The 18,825-nt window shown below is 38.0% G+C and overlaps 1 protein-coding gene across 4 annotated transcripts in view; it reads right to left on the reverse strand.

Moving 5' to 3' along the window:
• The window catches only part of UBE2U (ubiquitin conjugating enzyme E2 U), a 67,179-nt gene extending 52,896 nt beyond the window's left edge, over nt 1-14,283 (reverse strand). For 2 of the 4 annotated variants that reach the window (XM_043461085.1, XM_043461086.1), the window contains exons 1-4: nt 13,777-14,283; nt 12,394-12,475; nt 11,305-11,397; nt 7,900-7,997 (exon numbers count right to left, since the gene is read on the reverse strand). In XM_043461085.1, the coding sequence (XP_043317020.1) occupies nt 7,900-7,997; nt 11,305-11,397; nt 12,394-12,475; nt 13,777-13,842 (339 nt within the window). In that variant the 5' untranslated portion in view covers nt 13,843-14,283. Of the gene's footprint in view, nt 1-7,899; nt 7,998-11,304; nt 11,398-12,393; nt 12,476-13,776 lie in introns of those variants that run through there. The other 2 variants (XM_043461088.1, XM_043461087.1) reach the window with 2 other exon arrangements.
• Nucleotides 14,284-18,825: the final 4,542 nt, after the last annotated feature.

Below are 18,825 nucleotides of genomic sequence, written 5' to 3' on the forward strand. Positions count from 1 at the left end.
TATTTCTCCCTGCAATCTTGATTATAGCTTGTGCTTCATCCATCCATTCATTCATTCATTTGCTTCATTCATTCAGCATATCACATGATATACTCTATATATTTAAATAAGCAGGGTGACAATATACAACCTTGTCATACTCCTTTCCTTATTTGGAACCAGTCTGTTGTTCCATGTCCAGTTCTAACTGTTGCTTCCTGACCTGAATACAAGTAAGGTGATCTGGTATTCCCATCTCTTTAAGAATTTTCCACAGTTTGTTGTAATCCACACAGTCAAAGGTTTTGGCGTAGTCAATAAAGCAAAAGTAAAGGTTTTTTTGGAACTCTCTTGCTTTTTCGATGATCCACTGGATGTTGGCAATTTGATCTCTGGTTCCTCTGCCTTTTCTAATTCCAGCTTGAACATCTGGTAGTTCTCGGTTCATGTACTGTTGAAGCCTGGCTTGGAGAATTTTGAGCATTACTTTGCTAGTGTTTGAGATGAGTGCAATTGTGCGGTAGTTTGAGCATTCTTTGGCATTGCCTTTCTTTGGGATTGGAATGAAAACTGACCTTTTCCACTCCTATGGTTGTCTGCTAGATGAATTCAGTTCCTGAATTCACTGTTTGTAGGACTGTTTCCTGTTTCTTTGCTGATGGTTAACTGGGGGCTGCCCTCAACCCTGAGACATCTCTTGCTGGAACTTACACTGGGACCTCTATGTCTCAAGAGGCAAAAGTGAGAAAAACCTGCTTTTGCTTGGACTTCTCCTACAATTTCCTTTCCTCCATCTTTACTGCATTCCTCTGAGAGACTCGTCTTCCTCTTCTATTGGTAAGGGCTCATGTGATTATTTTGGTCATCCCCCAGCATAACTCATGAAACCTTTCTATTTAAGGTGAGCTGATTAGTAATGGTAATTCCTTCTGCAAAATTCCTTCACACCTAGAGTTTGACTGAGTAACCAGACAGTGAGAGTCTTGGGGACATCTTCAAAATTCTGCCTATAATAGTATCTGCACATCTGGATAATATAGGTGACCAGTAGGAACCAAAATATGGTGGTTGTTAGGCTATGTTCTTATTTATCTGGAATCTCAAAATTAATATTAACACAAATTTGAAATATTTATTCAATAATTCAGTATGCTGAATGTCAGATTACAACAAATAAACTAGATAATAAAATATAGCCAAAATAATTACAACCAGAATGTCTAAGTGCAGTTACAGCTCAGAGTGGATTATTGTGGCTTAAGAGTCATGGAAATGACGGCAACCTTTCACTAACAAAACCAGTAATCTGACAGCGGATATTTCAAAAGCAACAAGAATTTTCTGACTTTTTTTTTTCATATTTGGAAAACACACTGGGCTATATTTTCAAGAATATTGCAACTGCTTAAACAAGGATTTGATGTGGATTTCACTATATCTTTCAAAGTGGGTGGGAAGCAGATGAAACTTTTCTTCAAGAGTAAGCTTTTGCTCTTTGGTTGGAGAAAGTCTTACTCAGAGAGACACATTTGGTAGAGTTTATTCAGTGGTCTTTGCATTCACCACTATGCTTAAGAACTTGCATATAATATACACACAAACTACATTTAATGATTTTTTAAGAATTGCAATGAAAGGAATAATTAACATACACAAATCAAATACCCCGCAGTAGTAGTAAAAGTCCAGCTTCTAAAGTAGCCTTGTGATAGCATGAAATAACATAGAAAGCTATCCAGAGGATAAATAAATTTGAAGGATCAATAAACAACTACACAAGTTCAGTTCAGTTGCTCAGTCATGTGAGACTCTTTGCAACCCAATGAACTGCAGCACACCAGGCCTCTCTGTCCATCACCAACTCCCAGAGTTTACTCAAACTCATGCCCATCGAGTCAGTGATACCATCCAGCCATCTCATCCTCTGTCATTTTTCTGGGCTCCAAAATCACTGCAGATGGTGACTGCAGCCAAGAAATTAAAAGACGCTTACTCCTTGGAGGGAAAGTTATGACCAACCTAGTTAGCATATTAAAAAGCAGAGACATTACTTTGCCAACAAAGTTCCGTCTGGTCAAGGCTATGGTTTTTCCAGTGGTCATGTATGGATGTGAGAGTTGGACTGTGAAGAAAGCTGAGCACCGAAAAATTGATGCTTTTGAAGTGTGGTGTTGGAGAAGACTCTTGAGAGTCCCTTGGACTGCAAGGAGATCCAACCAGTCCATCCCAAAGGAGATCAGTCCTGGGTGTTCATTGGAAGGACATGCTGAAGCTGAAACTCCAATACTTTGGCCACCTCATGCAAAGAGCGGACTCGTTGGAAAAGACCCTAATGCTGGGAGGGACTGGGGGCAGGAGGAAAAGGGGATGAGTGCAGCACTTTCACAGCATCATCTTTCAGGATTTGAAATAGCTCAACTGGAATTCCATCACCTCCACTAGCTTTGTCTGTAGTGATGCTTTCTAAGGCCCACTTGACTTCACATTCCAGAACTGAGTTTTTCATTTTCTTTAAGTACTAATAATTTAAATTTAGATGACTCTCTGATTATAACCTTTTGAATAACAAGTGATACACATTTATAATTATCACATTGTTATCCATGGGGTTGATACTTGAAATAGTGTTAAAAATATTTTCAAGTCTAATATGCTAATCATATGCTCCTAAATGTCTATGATCTTGATTTCTTTGAAAACTTGTGCTTTCATATATAAGCAAAAGTAAATATCAAACTCATCCACAGAAGGAATTCCAAATTCACGGGCTTTAACTAATTGGATAGTATAAAATATTTTATAGCCCATGACAAGGCAAAAAGATAGGACCCTGAAAGATGAACTCCCTAGGTCAGTAGGTGCCCAATATGCTACTAGAGATCAGTGGAGAAATAACTCCAGAAAGAATGAAGGGATGAAGCCAAAGCAAAAACAACACCCAGTTGTGGATGAGACTGGTGATAGAAGCAAGGTTCAATGCTGTAAAGACCACTATTGCATAGGAACCTGGAATGTTAGGTCCATGAATCAAGGCAAATTGGAAGTGGTCACTAGGAGATGGCAAGAGTGAACATCGACATTCTAGGAATCAGCGAACTAAGATGGACTGGAATGTGTGAAATTAACTCAGATGACCATTATATCTACTACTGTGGGCAGGAATCCCTTAGAAGAAACGGAGTAGCCATCATAGTCAACAAAAGAGTTCAAAATGCAGTACATGGATGCAATCTCAAAAATGACAGAAAGATCTCTGTTCGTTTCAAAGGCAAACCATTCAATATCACGATAATCCAAGTCTATACCCCAACCAGTAATGCTGAAGAAGCTGAAGGTGAACGGTTCTATGAAAACCTACAAGACCTTCTAAAACTAACACCCAAAAAAGATGTCCTTTTCATGATAGGGGACTGGAATGCAAAAGTAGGAAGTCAAGAAACACCTGGAGTAACAAATTTGGCCTTGGAGTACGGAATGAAGCAGGGCAAAGGCTAATACAGATTTGCCAAGAGAACCCACTGGTCATAGCAAACACCCTCTTGCAACAACACAAGAGAAGACTCTACACATGGACATCACCAGATGGTCAATACCAAAATCAGATTGATTATATTCTTTGCAGCCAAAGATGGAGAAGCTCTATACAGTCAGCAAAAACAAGACCAGGAGCTGACTGTGGATCAGATCATGAACTCCTTATTGCCAAATTCAGACTTAAATTGAAGAAAGTGGGGAAAACCACTAGACCATTCAGGTATGACCTAAATCAAATCCCTTATGACTATACAGTGGAAGTGAGAAATAGATTTAAGGGACTAGATCTGATAGACAGAGTGCCTGATGAACTATGGACGGAGGTTTGTGACACTGTACAGGAGACAGGGAGTAAGACCATCCCCAAGAATAAGAAATGCAAAAAATCAAAATGACTGTCTGAGGAGGCCTTACAAGTAGCTATTAAAAGAAGAGAGGCAAAATGCAAAGGAGGAAAGGAAAGCTATACCCATTTGAATGCAGAGTTCCGAAGAATAGCAAGGAGAGATAAGAACGCCTTCCTCAGTGATCAGTGCAAAGAAATAGAGGAAAACAAAAGAATGGGAAAGACTAGAGATCTCTTCAAGAAAATTAGAGATACCAAGGGAACATTTCATGCAAAGATGGGCTCAATAAAGACAGAAATTGTATGGACCTAACAGAAGCAGAAGATATTTTTTTTCTCTCCCCCCCTTTTTTTTTTTTTTTTTTTATTAGTTGGAGGCTAATATACTTACAATATTGTAGTGGTTTTTGCCATACATTGACATGAATCCATGGATTTACATGTATTCCCCATCCTGAACCCCCTCCCATCTCCTCCCCATCCCATCCTCTGGGTCATCCCAGTGCACCAGCCCCAAGCACTTGTCTCATGCATCAACCTGGACTGTGCGATCTGTTTCACACTTGAATAAATACATGTTTCGATGCTGTTCTCTCAGATTAATCCCACCCTCGCGCCTTCTCCCATAGAGTCCAGAAGCAGAAAGATATTAAGAAGAGGTGGCAAAGAATACACAGAAGAACTGTAAAAAAAGATCTTCACAACACAGAATAATCACAAAGTGTGGATCACTCACACTCTCCTAGAGCCAGACATCCTGGAATGTGAAGTCAAGGTGGGCCTTAGGAAGCATCACTATGAACAAGCTAGTGGAGGTGATGGAATTCCAGTTGAGCTATTTAAATACTAAAAGATGATGCTGTGAAAGTGCTGCACTCAATACGTCAGCAAATTTGGAAAACTCAGCAGTGGCCACAGAACTGGAAAAGGTCATTTTCATTCTAATCCCTAAGAAAGGCAATCCCAAAGAATGCTCAAACTACCACACAATTGCTCCCATTTCAACTGTGACAGAAAGCTGAGTGCCGAAAAATTGATGCTTTTGAAACTATGGTGTTGAGAAGACTCTTGAGAGTCCTTGGACTGCAAGGAGATCCAACCAGTCCATCCTGAAGGAGATAAGTCCTGGGTGTTCATTGGAAGGACTGATGCTGAAGCTGAAACTCCAATACTTTGGCCACCTCATGCAAAGAGTTGACTCGTTGGAAAAGACCCTAATGCTGGGAGGGATTGGGGGCAGGAAGAAAAGGGGATGACAGAGGATGAGATGGCTGGATGGCATCATCGACACAATGGACATGGGTTTTGGTGGACTCTGGGAGTTGGTGATTGACAGAGAGGCATGGGGTCACAAAGAGTCAGACGCGACTGAACTGAACTGATAGCTGAGCTACTGAACTAACTGATAGTATCATTGCAACTATGTAAAGACAGATTGGTTGCTTCAGTCATATTACTTAGTATCTACCACAGGAATTAAATTTGTTTCCTGACCTTCAGGGTCTTACACTCTAATAGGGGAAGACAGATAAGGAAGCAGTATTTGCATTATAGCATTATAGTTCTCTCACACACATACTTAGGGCACCACTTCACAAAGAAAGACCCCCTCCCCAAACCAAAGCCATCAATTTCACCTAGGAAAGGAAATCAGGAAAGGCATTTCAGAGGAATCATCTTTTGACCTGACTCTTAAAATGTGAGCAGCTGCTTGCTAAAAGGACTGAGAAAGAGGGAATAAAGTAGGATGCTAGTCAGACGCAGAACTGGACTGAGGACTTTGTAAGGTCCAAGATTGACTTGGTTTGTAACTTTAGAGTTTAGAACTCTATAAATGCTTTTTAACCTGAATTGAACCAAGAACTGTGAGTTAAAAAATAAAAAAATAATAAAGATATAAATATGAGCGGGATGCCATGGTGTGTTTCAGAGGGTTAAGGCCAAGGTGTGAGAAGTAGATCATTTGTCAGGCAACAGAATTTGGCCTTGATCTTGCAGGGAATGTGGAACTGAAGATTTAAAACAAAAACACAAGAGAAAAGATCAGAAGAAAATGTTAATAACAACAGGGAAGGAATTTTCTTTATGATTACCAGTGATTTTCTTTTCCTTTCTACTATCTTAAAAATGTTTTCTAATGTGGGCATATTTGTTTTATAAAACTATTTGAAAAATAAAAGAAACTGTGTAATCTACTGGCTTTTCATGATGTATTTGGGAACACTTTGTTGTCACTTTGTATTACTGGTAAAAATTAAGAACAATAAAATATTAACCAGATTTTATTGAATTCTTTTCTTAGACCACTCATGGTTCTAAGTACTTTACATGTATTTATACATTTAGTCCTTACAAGTTATATGAGTTAGCTACTAACAGCCCCACTTTACTGATGAAGAAATAAAGGGAATGATAAGTGGACAAACTTGTTCCAAAAGTGTTAAGTATTAAGTATTAAAAGTATTAAGTGAAAAAAAAAAGTATTAAGTGGCAGAACCAAGAAGTGAAGCCAAGCTATCTAAACTCACAGTCCCCAATTTACCTTTATTAAATTATTCTGCAATTCAAACTGTTCACCATTTCATTCTGGTTTGCCCTCACTCATTACATTTTTGAGAACATTCACTTTTACTGTTTTTAAGGCTGTTTCTACTTAGGTGGAAGAGATAGGATGACTCAGGTTGAAAGAATCTGAAAGATCAACCACAAATCTCTGCACATCACGCTCGCTTACTTCCTCAAAGGTTTTGCTCCAATCTCTCTTCCAGAGCATGGCCTGGCACCAGCACATATGCTCAACACACAGTTGTAGAATGAATGAATGATTAAATTTAACATTGAATTTTTAAAAATTTATTGTAAATTTAAATTTATTTTTTAAAAAATTTAAATTTTACTCAGCCTACTAGGATGACTAGATAGAAAATCAAGGATAGTTTTATTTTTGAAAACAAGACATAGGAGAGATGGAATTTTTATTATAATTCTATGTTACTGAGAAAATTCAATTAAGCCAGAATACTTTATTCTCCAGGTATTTCAGATCAAAATTTAATACTTATCTCCAACTATTATTAATGATGAGTAGATAGAATTTTATCATGGATAAAATCTGGTGGATAGAATCTCACCGGGCCAGATGTAAGTGGTCAAAGCAAGTGATGCTCAAATCATTTAACATCTCAGGATGAGAAAGGAGGCTCTTTGAGGGTCAGGAATGACATAACACACTCACAACACAGAAGCAGCTTCTAAATACCATAGATTTAGGATGCAAAGGATGCATTCTATAAACAGGGATCTACTGAGCAGAGGAGGACATTTCAGGTTTAATTGTTCACTGGGTTTGACATGAAAGCTTATCAAAGCAGGTCTCTAGTACTGTCATAAATAAAGGATATAGCTGACTATTTTATGTTGTAGTCACTTGTTCACCTCTCTGAGGAAGGCAAGGTTCATGAATGAAGAAAGATCTAAAAGGCCTGTTCAACATTACAAAGTGATGTTAGGAGCCAAAAGCAAGCCTAAGAGTATATTTCCAGAATTGAAACCATCCAAACAGTTCTTTTCTTCTTTTATAAAATACATATTGTTTGGTTGGAAAGGGCCTAAGCTATCAATTTCACTTTAAAAATAATAGTTTTTATAGTTCAAGTTCCATTTTACAGTTTTGATGTAGAAATATTATTGAGTCATATAAGCTTACTCAAATCCTTTAAAATTTAAATATAACATTGTATATTTTATTCCTTATACTTTGAATAATTGGGTAATTAAATGTATTAAAGAAATCATTGGGCTTCCCTGGTGGCTCAGTGGTAAAGAATCCACCTGCCAATGCAGGAGACACAAGTTTGATCCCTGAGTCGGGAATATTCCCTGGAGAAGGAAATGGCAACCCACTTCAGTATTCTTGCCTGGGAAATCCCATGGACAGAGGAGCCTGGCAGGCAACAGTCCATGGGGGTGCAAAAGAGTCTGATACAGCTGAGAAACTAAACAACAACAAAGACAGCATTTTATTATTAATCTGTTCTTACCTGGAGGGTAAGTAAGATGCTACTCAATGTATAGCTTCTATTCCATTTACGAGGGCTGTCCAAAAAATCTATACAGGGCTTGCCAGAATGTGGGTCTACTGTATTAAAATAACACATTAATATTTATACATAAAATTATCATTTAAAACTTATGAAGATCAACATATCATAGACTAAGTTAGAAAGCAAGTGACAATCTTTGCAATGAATGTGACAGTCAACATAAACCAGTTGTTAGAGCATGGACTTTGGTGTCAGATACACATAAATTTGACGGTTGACTCCTCCACTTATCAGCAATGGACACTGAGCAATGAACTACCTCTCTAGGTCTCATTTTCCTAGTATGTGAAGTGGGGAATATGCTTGAAGTACCTACTTTCACTGAAAAGAGTTTAAAAAACAAAGTCCTTAATATAGTACCTGGCATAGAGTGGATCCTCAAAAAATGATAGTTATCATTATTAAAAATACTTTTATTAACATATAAACAATTTTTATAAAAAATAAGAAAAATATTTATATCCAATGGAAAGATCCTGCAACCTTTAGGAAAGATCTGGGAAGAAAATGTTGACAAGGTGAAAAGAGGGGTCTTCAATTTGGGACACTGTGTTTTAAAGCTACAATAATGGCTTATTGGCCTTTTGGCTAAGATCAAGTGTAAAACTACAATAATAGTTAACAGTGCAATGGACAAAAGATGTGAGTGAACAATGTGATAAAAAAAAGTATTTAGAAAAAAATTCTAGTTGGTATTAAAACTGTGGTAAGTGAAAACTGAAATTATGACTCAGTGGTAAAAAAGATGATCAAGAAATGATATGAAAAGTTTCAAGAACGTTACTCATGGTCCTCCAGTGTTTGTTCTTCCTTTTCTCCATTTCTTCTCTCCATAGTAAGAAATATGATGCCTGCCTCCTCCCCATCCCCCTGTGTCATTTTAGATGAATACATAGTTGCCCACATTTTCCCAGCCTTTCCTCTAACAAGATGTGACCGTGTGACTAAGTCTTAATCATGGGACATCAGCAGAAGTAAAGTGTGCACCTTTTGGATCATATTTTCTTAAGGAAGCTGTTCTGCCCTCTTCTCTTTTTCTCTCCCCTCCCCACTGGCTGGAAATAGTGACAGAATAAATGTCTTAGGTCCAGAAATGAAACCCACAAGTTGATGATGGTAAAACCTTCCTGCCAGCTTTGTTCTATGTACATTGGAAAGTCATTTGAAAAGGTTAGCCTATGCCCTAATACAGTCAATTAACTAACTTATTAGTAGTATTTGGGAAAAAATACACACAATTTTGTGTGTGTAGTTATTGTGTTTTTAAAATTAAATTACATTTTATTCTTCAGAGTATTTTTCATTTAATAGTAAATTGCCAACATATTTTTGGACAAATTTATTCAAAAAATATTTGAACACCAACTCTATGCCAGGGAGTGAAGATTCTAGGGACATAACAATGACCAAAGAGTAAAGTCTTCATATATCTTTCTTGTTATGTGTAAAAGCAATGTATATAGCTATAATACATTTTACTTAAAAATTCCTATATTTATGGACATTGTAGCTATTTATGGACATTTCCCTTTTCTGTACATTCAATACTGTTACTGGAAACAAATCTTTATTAATTAAATATGAATAAGAATATTAAACATATTCTTTATATAGAACCCTAAAGTTTCCATCCCAAAGTTATTAGAATAAATGAATTCAGCAAGTCTGAAGGAAAAAAAATTAATATACAAAAATCTATTGTATTTCTATACACTAATGATGAAACAGTCAATCCTAAAGGAAATCAACCCTGAATAGTCATGGAAGGACTAATGCTGAAGCTGAAACTCCAACACTCTGGTAACCTGATGCAAAGAGCCAACTCACTGAAAAAGATCTTGATGCTGGGAAAGACTGAGGGCAGGAGAAGTGGGTGGCAGAGTTTGAGATGGTTGGATGGCATCATCAACTCAATATGAGCTTGAGCAAACTCCAGGAGATACTGAAAGACAGGGAAGCCTGGGGTGCTGAAGTCCAAGGGGTTGCAAAGAGTCAGATACAACTTAGTGATTGAACAACAATGATGAAATATCATATAGAGAAAGTAAAAAAAAAAAAAAAAATCCCATTTAAAATAGCATATAAAACCCTAGAAGTAAATTTAGCCAAGGAGGTGAAAGATCAATGCCCTGAAAACTATAAAATGCTGATGAAGGAAACTGAAGATGATTCAAAGAAATGGAACAATATCCCATACTCTTTGATTAGAAGAATTAATATTGTTAAAATGGTCATACTATTCAAAGCAATCAACAGATTGCTATCAAAATATCCTGAATATTTTCATAGAACTAGAACAAATAATCCTAAAATTCATATGGAGCCACAGAGAAATCTTGAGAAAAAAGAATGAAGCTAGAGGTATAACCCTCTGAGGGTTTAGACTATGCTACAAAGCTGCAGTTGTCAAAACAACATCATATTGTCATAAAAACAGACACATAAATCAATGGAACAGAACAGAGAGCCCAGAAATAAGTCCATGTGCTTGTGGTCAATTCAACTACAACAAAAGAGGCAAGAATATACAATGGAGAAAATACAGTTTCTTCAACAAGTGGTAATGGGAAAACTGGACAGCCATATCAGTGAGCCAAAACAATGAGATTAGAATATTCCCTCATACCATATACAAATTAAATTCAAAACAGTTTAGAGACCTAAATGTAAGACCAGCAACCATAAAATGCCTAGAAGAAAGCATACATGGAATACTCTTTGACATAAATTATAGCATTATTTTCTTGGCTCAGTCTCCCAAGGCAAGCAAAAATAAACAAATGGGACCCAATTAAACTTAAAAGCTTTGCATAGCAAAGGAAACCATTGACAAAATGAAAAGACAACCTATAGAATTTGAGAAAATATTTGCAAATGATGTTACCAACAAAGGGTTAACATCTAAAATATGCAAACAGTTTATACAATTCAATATTAAAAAAAACCCCAAATCAACCAAAAGTGGGCAGAAGACCTGAAAAGACATCTTTCTAAAGAAGACATACAAATATCATCCATGTTCAAAATTATATATTGAAGAATGTTTAACACTGCAGAAATAAATGTATTATGTCATTTTAAATAAAAATATATACATCTTTGTGTAATAACTCAACTATGGAAATAAAATACATACATGGAAGAAAGGAAATAAATCTCATTAAATGTTGAGAACAGTATCTCTCTGAATTAGGATTCAGATGATAATTTTTCCTGCTTTTTAATATTTTCCCCAATAAGTATGCTTACTTTATAATGTTAAAAATAAACATTATTAAACGCTAATGAAGAATAACATTAATATGGACAGAATTTATGATAATAATTTTATTTGTTCCTTACCATTTGGATGAAAAGGAATTGTTCTGAATTTCACAACTGGAGGGACAAAATTATATTCTGATGTAAAATTTATTCTCAGTTGGAAGAATGCTCCTGTGATACAGAAATAAATATTTTTACTAAAGTGTCACATTAATGATTAACTGTAACCTAACATTGATGTTTATGCCTACAGTTTAGCCTCCCTAATGTCCCTAGAGTTTTACTATAAGTAAATTGAATTAGAGGATGCCCAGACACCTCTAGATGGTATAACAGACTACTCACAATCTAACCCAGTGTTTTCAGCCACATTCTTACCAGTCCTTTTCATCCACTAACTCTGTCCCTCTAATACCAGCCTCTTCACTGGGTTTGTCATATTTACTCTCTGCTCCAGAATCCTCTCTCTTCAGCTCTTGCTAGGCTGTTCAGTCTACCTGCACTACCTTCTGATTCTAAACCTGGTGAATTCTCAGACTTTCTTCAAGACCCAATTCAAGTGTCACTTCATTGGGAAGCTGTTCCCGACACTCCAAGGCAAAATTAACTAAGTACTGCCTCCTCAATTTTCCATTCAAAATTCATAACAGGACATGTTATAGTTTATTGTAACTATCCACTTACATGCTTTTCTCCCCTATCTCACTAAGCAAATGTATGTTGTTAATCTGCAACTGTAAGAGGGCATGGTCATTAAAGTTTATGATTGCCTAGTCTTCTTGAGAACTTAACTTACAGACATTTGTGGGAAAATCATAGAGAAAAAAAAATGAAACATAATTGTGGGATTTTTCTGTCAATAGGCATTTTTTTAAGTTATTTTCTGAATTCATGGAAGACTATTAGATAATATTCTCAGTTGATATGTTTTCCTATGTCTGCTTCTTAAAAACATGATAACAGTAAGACTGGGCATAAAGAAAAATTCAAACCTGAAATTTCCATCCATGTTGACAAATGGCAAAAAAAATTAAGCCATACAATGAAAAAATTAACATGTGAAAACTTCAGGCATTCTAGAAAATTTATACAGTGCAACCTTAAAGAAATTAGGCTAGTAATATAAAGGCTTAAAAAAAAAAGTAAATTGGTTTTCAAAGCACAAACCATGCCAAATTGTATTCTGTAGACCTTCAATGTCAACATCCCATTGCATCATATCTTCACTTATAGGAAAGGCAGTGATACCCTAAGCAGCAAGAAAAATTAAAGCAGAAAAAAAGATTAAATATTTATTGCAGCTTGGGAAATCAGATATTAGGCTACAATGAATTCCAAAAACTCTAAATTTTCTTTTATTGATAAAAATTTTTGATTTGAGAAGGTGTTATATATTGTCTTATTACCCAGAAGTTAAGGTAGATTCCAGAAAATACATGCAATAGTAAATTTTAAATAAATCATTAGTATGAAAATCACAAATGGGACCGGAAGGTCAAGAATGGAATATGTGACTTATATATTCTATAGACAATTTAAGATTCAAATTAAAAAAGAAAGGAATAGTTGGAAAGCATGTATTTCTTCATAGCTTTAAAAAAAAAACCCTATAGATGCTATATTAGGCATGAAGTAAGAAATTTTCATTAAGAAAAACTCAACTCTAAAATTATACTCATATATAAAAATAAAATTTTCCTATACTTGAGGCATTATTCCAATGGAGGGAAAAGAATGTATTACTGTGCAAAACAATGAAGACCCAGCCCAAACCAAAAATGATAATAAATAAAATTTAAAAAATAAAATTATAAGGGAAAGACACTTATGTGTTATACGTCACAGCAATTGGCAAAAAGTGTACTAGACAGGAAGAAACAGAACTCAAGACTTAAGAGCAAGGGATTTTGGAGTCAAAAACCTTGTGATGGAATCCCGAGCCCAAATATTTACTGAAAGCTTTCTGAGACTTAGGTTTCTGGTAGGTAAAACAAAACACTATCTACTTATTTTACAATATTGTATTGATAATTGAGGGGCTTCCCAGGTGGTACAGAGGTAAAGAATCCACTTGCCAATGCAGGAGACCTTGGGTTTCATCCCTGGGTGGGGAAGACCCCTTGGAGAAGGAAATGGCAACCCACTCCAGTATTCTTGCCTGGAAAAATCTCATGGACAGAGAAGCCTGGTGAGCTGCAGTGCATGGGGTTGCAAAGAGTCGGACACAAATTAGCCACTGAACATGCAGGCACAATTGATAATTAGTGAATGCAACCCTGCACCTACTAGTTATTTACTACCTGATAGACTGTTACATTCAGGGATTAAAGTCCATAAATTACTCAGCACAGTGTGCTCAGTACTGTTAACTATTATTATGAAATACTAATAATTATTATGAAACAGATTATTATACTGAAATAGTTTCATTAAAAAGTCTGTAGTGCAAATTAGATTTAACTAAATTATGCCTTGTAGAACAAAGAGATTAAACTGCTTTTAAAAACTCATACCCCAATGAAACACACCCTCCACGTCTCCAATACTCACCTCATAATTGTTGTTCTTCAACTCTTTGAATTCTCTTTTTAGCAAGATGTAAGCTCTGCTGTACATGATAAGGCAAAAAAGCCTCTGACCCTGTCCCCTCACTACTAGGGTTCGCTCTGAGGCAAGTGTCTGACGTTATGGGTCACTCTCCTATACCTAGTAAACTGACATAAATATTTGCTTTCTCGAGCTTCAGAATGCTGTATACTCCCAAGAGAGGTGGCCCTATGTTGGGCACGTAGCAGCGACTTTCTTTCCTCCTCTGACTCTTCTAAAGGAGGACTTCAGAAGGAAGACGTGAGCATTTTCTCCACCGCGGTGTTTCCTTGCGGCTCCAGCCCACAGCCCAGCCTGAAGGTAAACGTGGATGAAACCCTGAGACCACTCGTGCTGTTTGTGCGTGAAGTGGGCGTAAGAGGCGTAAGTTTAGGGTATTCTTAACCAGTCACCGTCTCCCCTTCACAGGTGTAACTAACTGAGTGCCAGTTGGGCAAGAAGATGCAAATCGGTTGCCAAGCAACAAGACTAACCGGAACTGTAGAGGAGGTGGGCACTTGGCTGCTCCTCATCCAATCAGCGATGTGGGGTGGCCTCTGGCAACCTCCGCAGCCAATCGTCCAAACGGTTCAGTTTGAAAGGCCAATGAGAACCGTTGTTAAGGCCTCCTTTGCCCCCTCTATCTCCGCGCCCGGTGAGACTGCTAGGTCCATCAATTTTGTTGGGGTAGGGGGAAAAAATCAGAGGGTCTAGCGTTTAAGAGAAGACTTCACTAGAAGTCCTCCGAAATCATCTTTTCTTTTTCTTTGAATATTAGAAATTATCAGGTAACATATGACCGATAGTACTGGTCTGCGCTTGTTTATAACAACTTATATGGCACTTCCCCTGTGGCTCCGCTGATAAAGAATCCGCCTGCAATTCGGGAGACCTGGGTTCGATCCCTGGGTTGGGAATGTACTCTGGATAAGGGAGAGGCTACCCACTCCAGTACTCTGGCCTGGAGAATTAAATGGACTGTATAATCCATGGGGTCACAAAGAGTTGGACACAACTATGCGACTTTCACTTTCATATGGCACTTCAGCGGTCATGATATGTTCGCATACATTATTATGTCATCGAATCCTTCAGTTACTCTGGAAGAATGCTCTGCAACATGAACTACTTAAAATTTCTCATCTCTTGCTGAGTTTTGCCACTTTCTGTCCTTCTGTCTAGATATTTACCACGTTCATTTCATCCTTCCCCCCTCCATTTTTCCTTCACTCATCGTTCAGATTTACCTTTGCCTACGATTCCTTATGTGGCGTGCTGCGATTCATGGGGTCGCAAAGAGTCGGACACGACTGAGCGACTGAACTGAACTGAACTGACGATTCCTTTTTTTTTTTTTTGCTTTTTTTTCCCCATTTATTTTTATTAGTTAGAGGCTAATTACTTTACAATATTGTAGTGGTTTTTGCCATACATTGACATGAATCAGTCATGGATTTACATGTGTTCCCCTTCCGGATCCCCCCTCCCGCCTCCCTCTCCATCCCATCCCTCTGGGTCTGACGATTCCTTATGAAATCACCGAAGACAAGATTAGGCTCCTTTCTTGTGATCCTAGAGGACCCTATATTTACCTCCTTGTTGGCGTTTGTTGGCCTTCCTCAGTGGCTCAACGGTTAAAAAAAAAAAAATCCACTTGCAATGCAGGAGCTGCAGGCGACATGGGTTTGATCCTTGGGTTGGGAAGATCCCCTGGAGGAGGGCACGGAAATCCACTGGATATTCTTGCCTGGAAAATCCCGTGGACAGAGGAGCCTGGCGGGTTCTGAGTCCATAGGGTCACAGAGTCGGACAAGACCGAAGAGACTTTAGCAGGCAGGCATGGCATTTATCAGGCTGTATCACAATTGCCCATTGCTTTCTTCAGTCAACTGTGAGCCTCTTAAAGGTGATAATTTGCCCATATCAACTACAGAAACTGGCATCTTTTCTCAGACTACCTTTTCTTACTGTTTACTAATTTTGTGGAAAACAGGACATCAGTTTAATGAGTTCATTCATTTCACAGATATTTATTTCACACTTCTCATGTGCTGTGCAACAATTCAGATGAAGTGACTACCTTTTTGGCTCCAGTATTCAATAAATAAATATACAAAACAAAAACAAGTGTACAAAGCAAAAATCATAATTTCAGATCACACATACTATAGACGATAAAACAGTAATGTAATAAAAAGCAGCTAAGGGTTAGAAATGGTGGTCAGGGAAGTCCTCCATCAGGAGTGGGCAGTGAGATGACACATGATAGGTTGGACGAGAAGGAGCCAGTTATTTGAAATGTTGAGGGCAAAGAGTTCCAGGAAGAGGAAAAGACAATTGTTCTCAGTCAGGAAAAAGCTCGGCTTCAAATGGGAACTGGCAAGGCCTGAGAGAATATGGTGGAGATGTGATTAGGTTGGAGCTCTACGTATAGGGAAGTTTGGGTTTTATTTGAATAGAATAGCAGTGGGAATCATTGAATGGCTTTAGGGATGAGAGTGTTTTTCTCTACATTTACAAAATTACTCCAATTCTTTGTGGAGGATGGATTGTAGGGGAGACCACTTAGCAGACTCCCATGGTCAGTTTCATGTCCAGGTAGGGTAGTTGAGGGAGAAGGCAATGGCACCTCACTCCAGTACTCTTGCCTGGAAAATCCCGTGGATGGAGGAGCCTGGTGGGCTGCTGTCTATGGGGTTGCACAGAGTTGAACATGACTGAATCGACTTAGCAGCAGCAGCAGCAGCAAGGCAGTTGAGAAATTTCCAACAATATCTTCACTTTACTAACATTTGGCACAACAAAATGATTTGATTTTGTTTTATAAAACTGAATACTAAGGAATTTTTCCTATGAAAACATCAACTAGGACCTGAGATTGAATTTTGGTGGGGCTCTCCTTCAGAGCCCAACAGATTTTCCCTTGCATTTATGGAACACTGGCAACGTATGGTGGGAGTGAATAAAGAACTGCTTCCGTGAGAAAGGAGTGGGAAACAATTAGGGAATTTTAACCAGGTTTCTTCAATGATACCATGGACTTTGATTCTGCTTTGACAGGAGAAATCTGTGATAGTAAATGCAGACTCTGTGTAAAATTTTGTTCTAGGAGAAATTCAGTTCAGTTCAGTGGCTCTTTGCAACCCCATGGACTGCAGCATGCCAGGCCTCCCTGTCCATCACCACCTGGAGTTTACTCAGACTCATGTCCATTCAGTCGGTGATGCCAACCAACCATCTCATCCTCTACCATCCCCTTCTCCTCTCACCTTCAATCTTTTCCAGCATCAGGGTTTTTACAAATTAGTCAGTTCTTCACATCCAGTGGCCAAAATATTGGAGTTTCAGCTTCAGCGTCAGTCCTTCCAATGAATATTGAGGACTGATCTCCTTTAGGATGGACTGGTTGGATCTCCTTGCTGTCCAAGGGACTCTCAAGAGTCTTCTCCAACACCACAGTTCAAAATTATCAATTCTTTGGTGCTCAGCTTTCTTTACAGTCCAATTCTCACATCCATACATGACCACTGGAAAAACCATAGCTTTGACTAGATGGACTTTGGTGGCAAAGTAATGTCTCTGCTTTTTAACATGCTGTCTAGTTTGGTCATAACTTTCCTTCCAAGGAGTAAGCGTCTTTTAATCTCATGGCTTCAATCACCATCCGCAGTGATTTTGGAGTCCCAAAAAATAAAGTCAGCCACTGTTTCCACTGTTTCCCCATCTATTTCCCATGAGGTGATGGGACCAGATGCCATGATCTTAGTTTTCTGAATGTTGAGCTTTAGGCCAACTTTTTCACTCTCCTCTTCCACTTTCATCAAGAGGCTCTTTAGTTCTTTTTCACTTTCTGCCCTAAGTGTGGTGTCATCTGCTTATCTGAGGTTATTGATATTTCTCCCTGCAATCTTGATTCCAGCTTGTGCTTCATCCAGTCCAGCATTTCTCATTATATACTCTGCATGTAAGTTAAATAAGCAAGGTGGCAATATACAACCTTGTCGTACTCCTTTTCCTATTTGGAACCAGTCTGTTGTTCCATGTCCAGTTCTAACTGCTGCTTCTTGATCTGCATACAGATTTCTCAGGAGGCAGGTCAGGTGGTCTGGTATTCTCATCTCTTTCAGAATTTTCCACAGTTTGTTATGATTCACACAGTCAAAGGCTTTGGTATAGTCAACAAAGCAGAAATAGATGTTTTTCTGGAACTCTCTTGCTCTTTCAGCGAGCCAATGGATGTTGGAAATTTGATCTCTGGTTCCTCTGCCTTTTCTAAATCCAGCTTCAACATCTGGAAGTTCATGGTTCATGAACTGTTGAAGCCTAGCTTGGAGAATTTTGAGAATTACTTTGCTAGCATGTGAGATGGGTGCAATTGTGCAGTAGTTTGAGCATTCTTTGGCATTGCCTTTCTTTGGGATTGGAATGAAAACTGACCTTTTCCAGTCCTGAGGCCACTGCTGAGTTTTCCAAATTAGCTGGCATAGTGAGTGCAGCACTTTCGCAGCATCATCTTTTAGGATTTGAAATAGCTCAACTGGAATTCCATCATCTGCACTAGCTTTGTTCAAAGTGATGCGTCCTAAGACCCACTTGACTTCTCATTCCAGGATGTCTGGCTTTAGGTGAGTGATCACACCATCATGATTATTTGGTTTGTGAAGATCCTTGTTGTATAGTTTTCTGTGTATTCTTGCTACCTCTTCTTAATATCTTCTGCTTCTGTTAGGTCCATACCATTTCTGTCCTTTATTGTGCCCATATTTCAATGAAATGTTCCATTGGTATCTCTAATTTCCTTGAAGAGATCTCTAGTCTTTCCCATTCTATTGCTTTCCTCTATTTCTTTGCACTGATCACTGAGGAAGGCCTTCTTATCTCTCCTTGCTATTCTTTGGAACTCTGCATTCAAATGGGAATATCTTTCTTTTTCTCCTTTGCCTTTCATTTCTTTTCATAGCTATTTGTAAGGCCTCCTCAGACAATCATTTTGATTTTTTGCATTTCTTTTTC

Source organism: Cervus canadensis, chromosome 2 (assembly GCF_019320065.1).
Source record: "Cervus canadensis isolate Bull #8, Minnesota chromosome 2, ASM1932006v1, whole genome shotgun sequence".
NCBI lineage: Eukaryota > Metazoa > Chordata > Mammalia > Artiodactyla > Cervidae > Cervus > Cervus canadensis.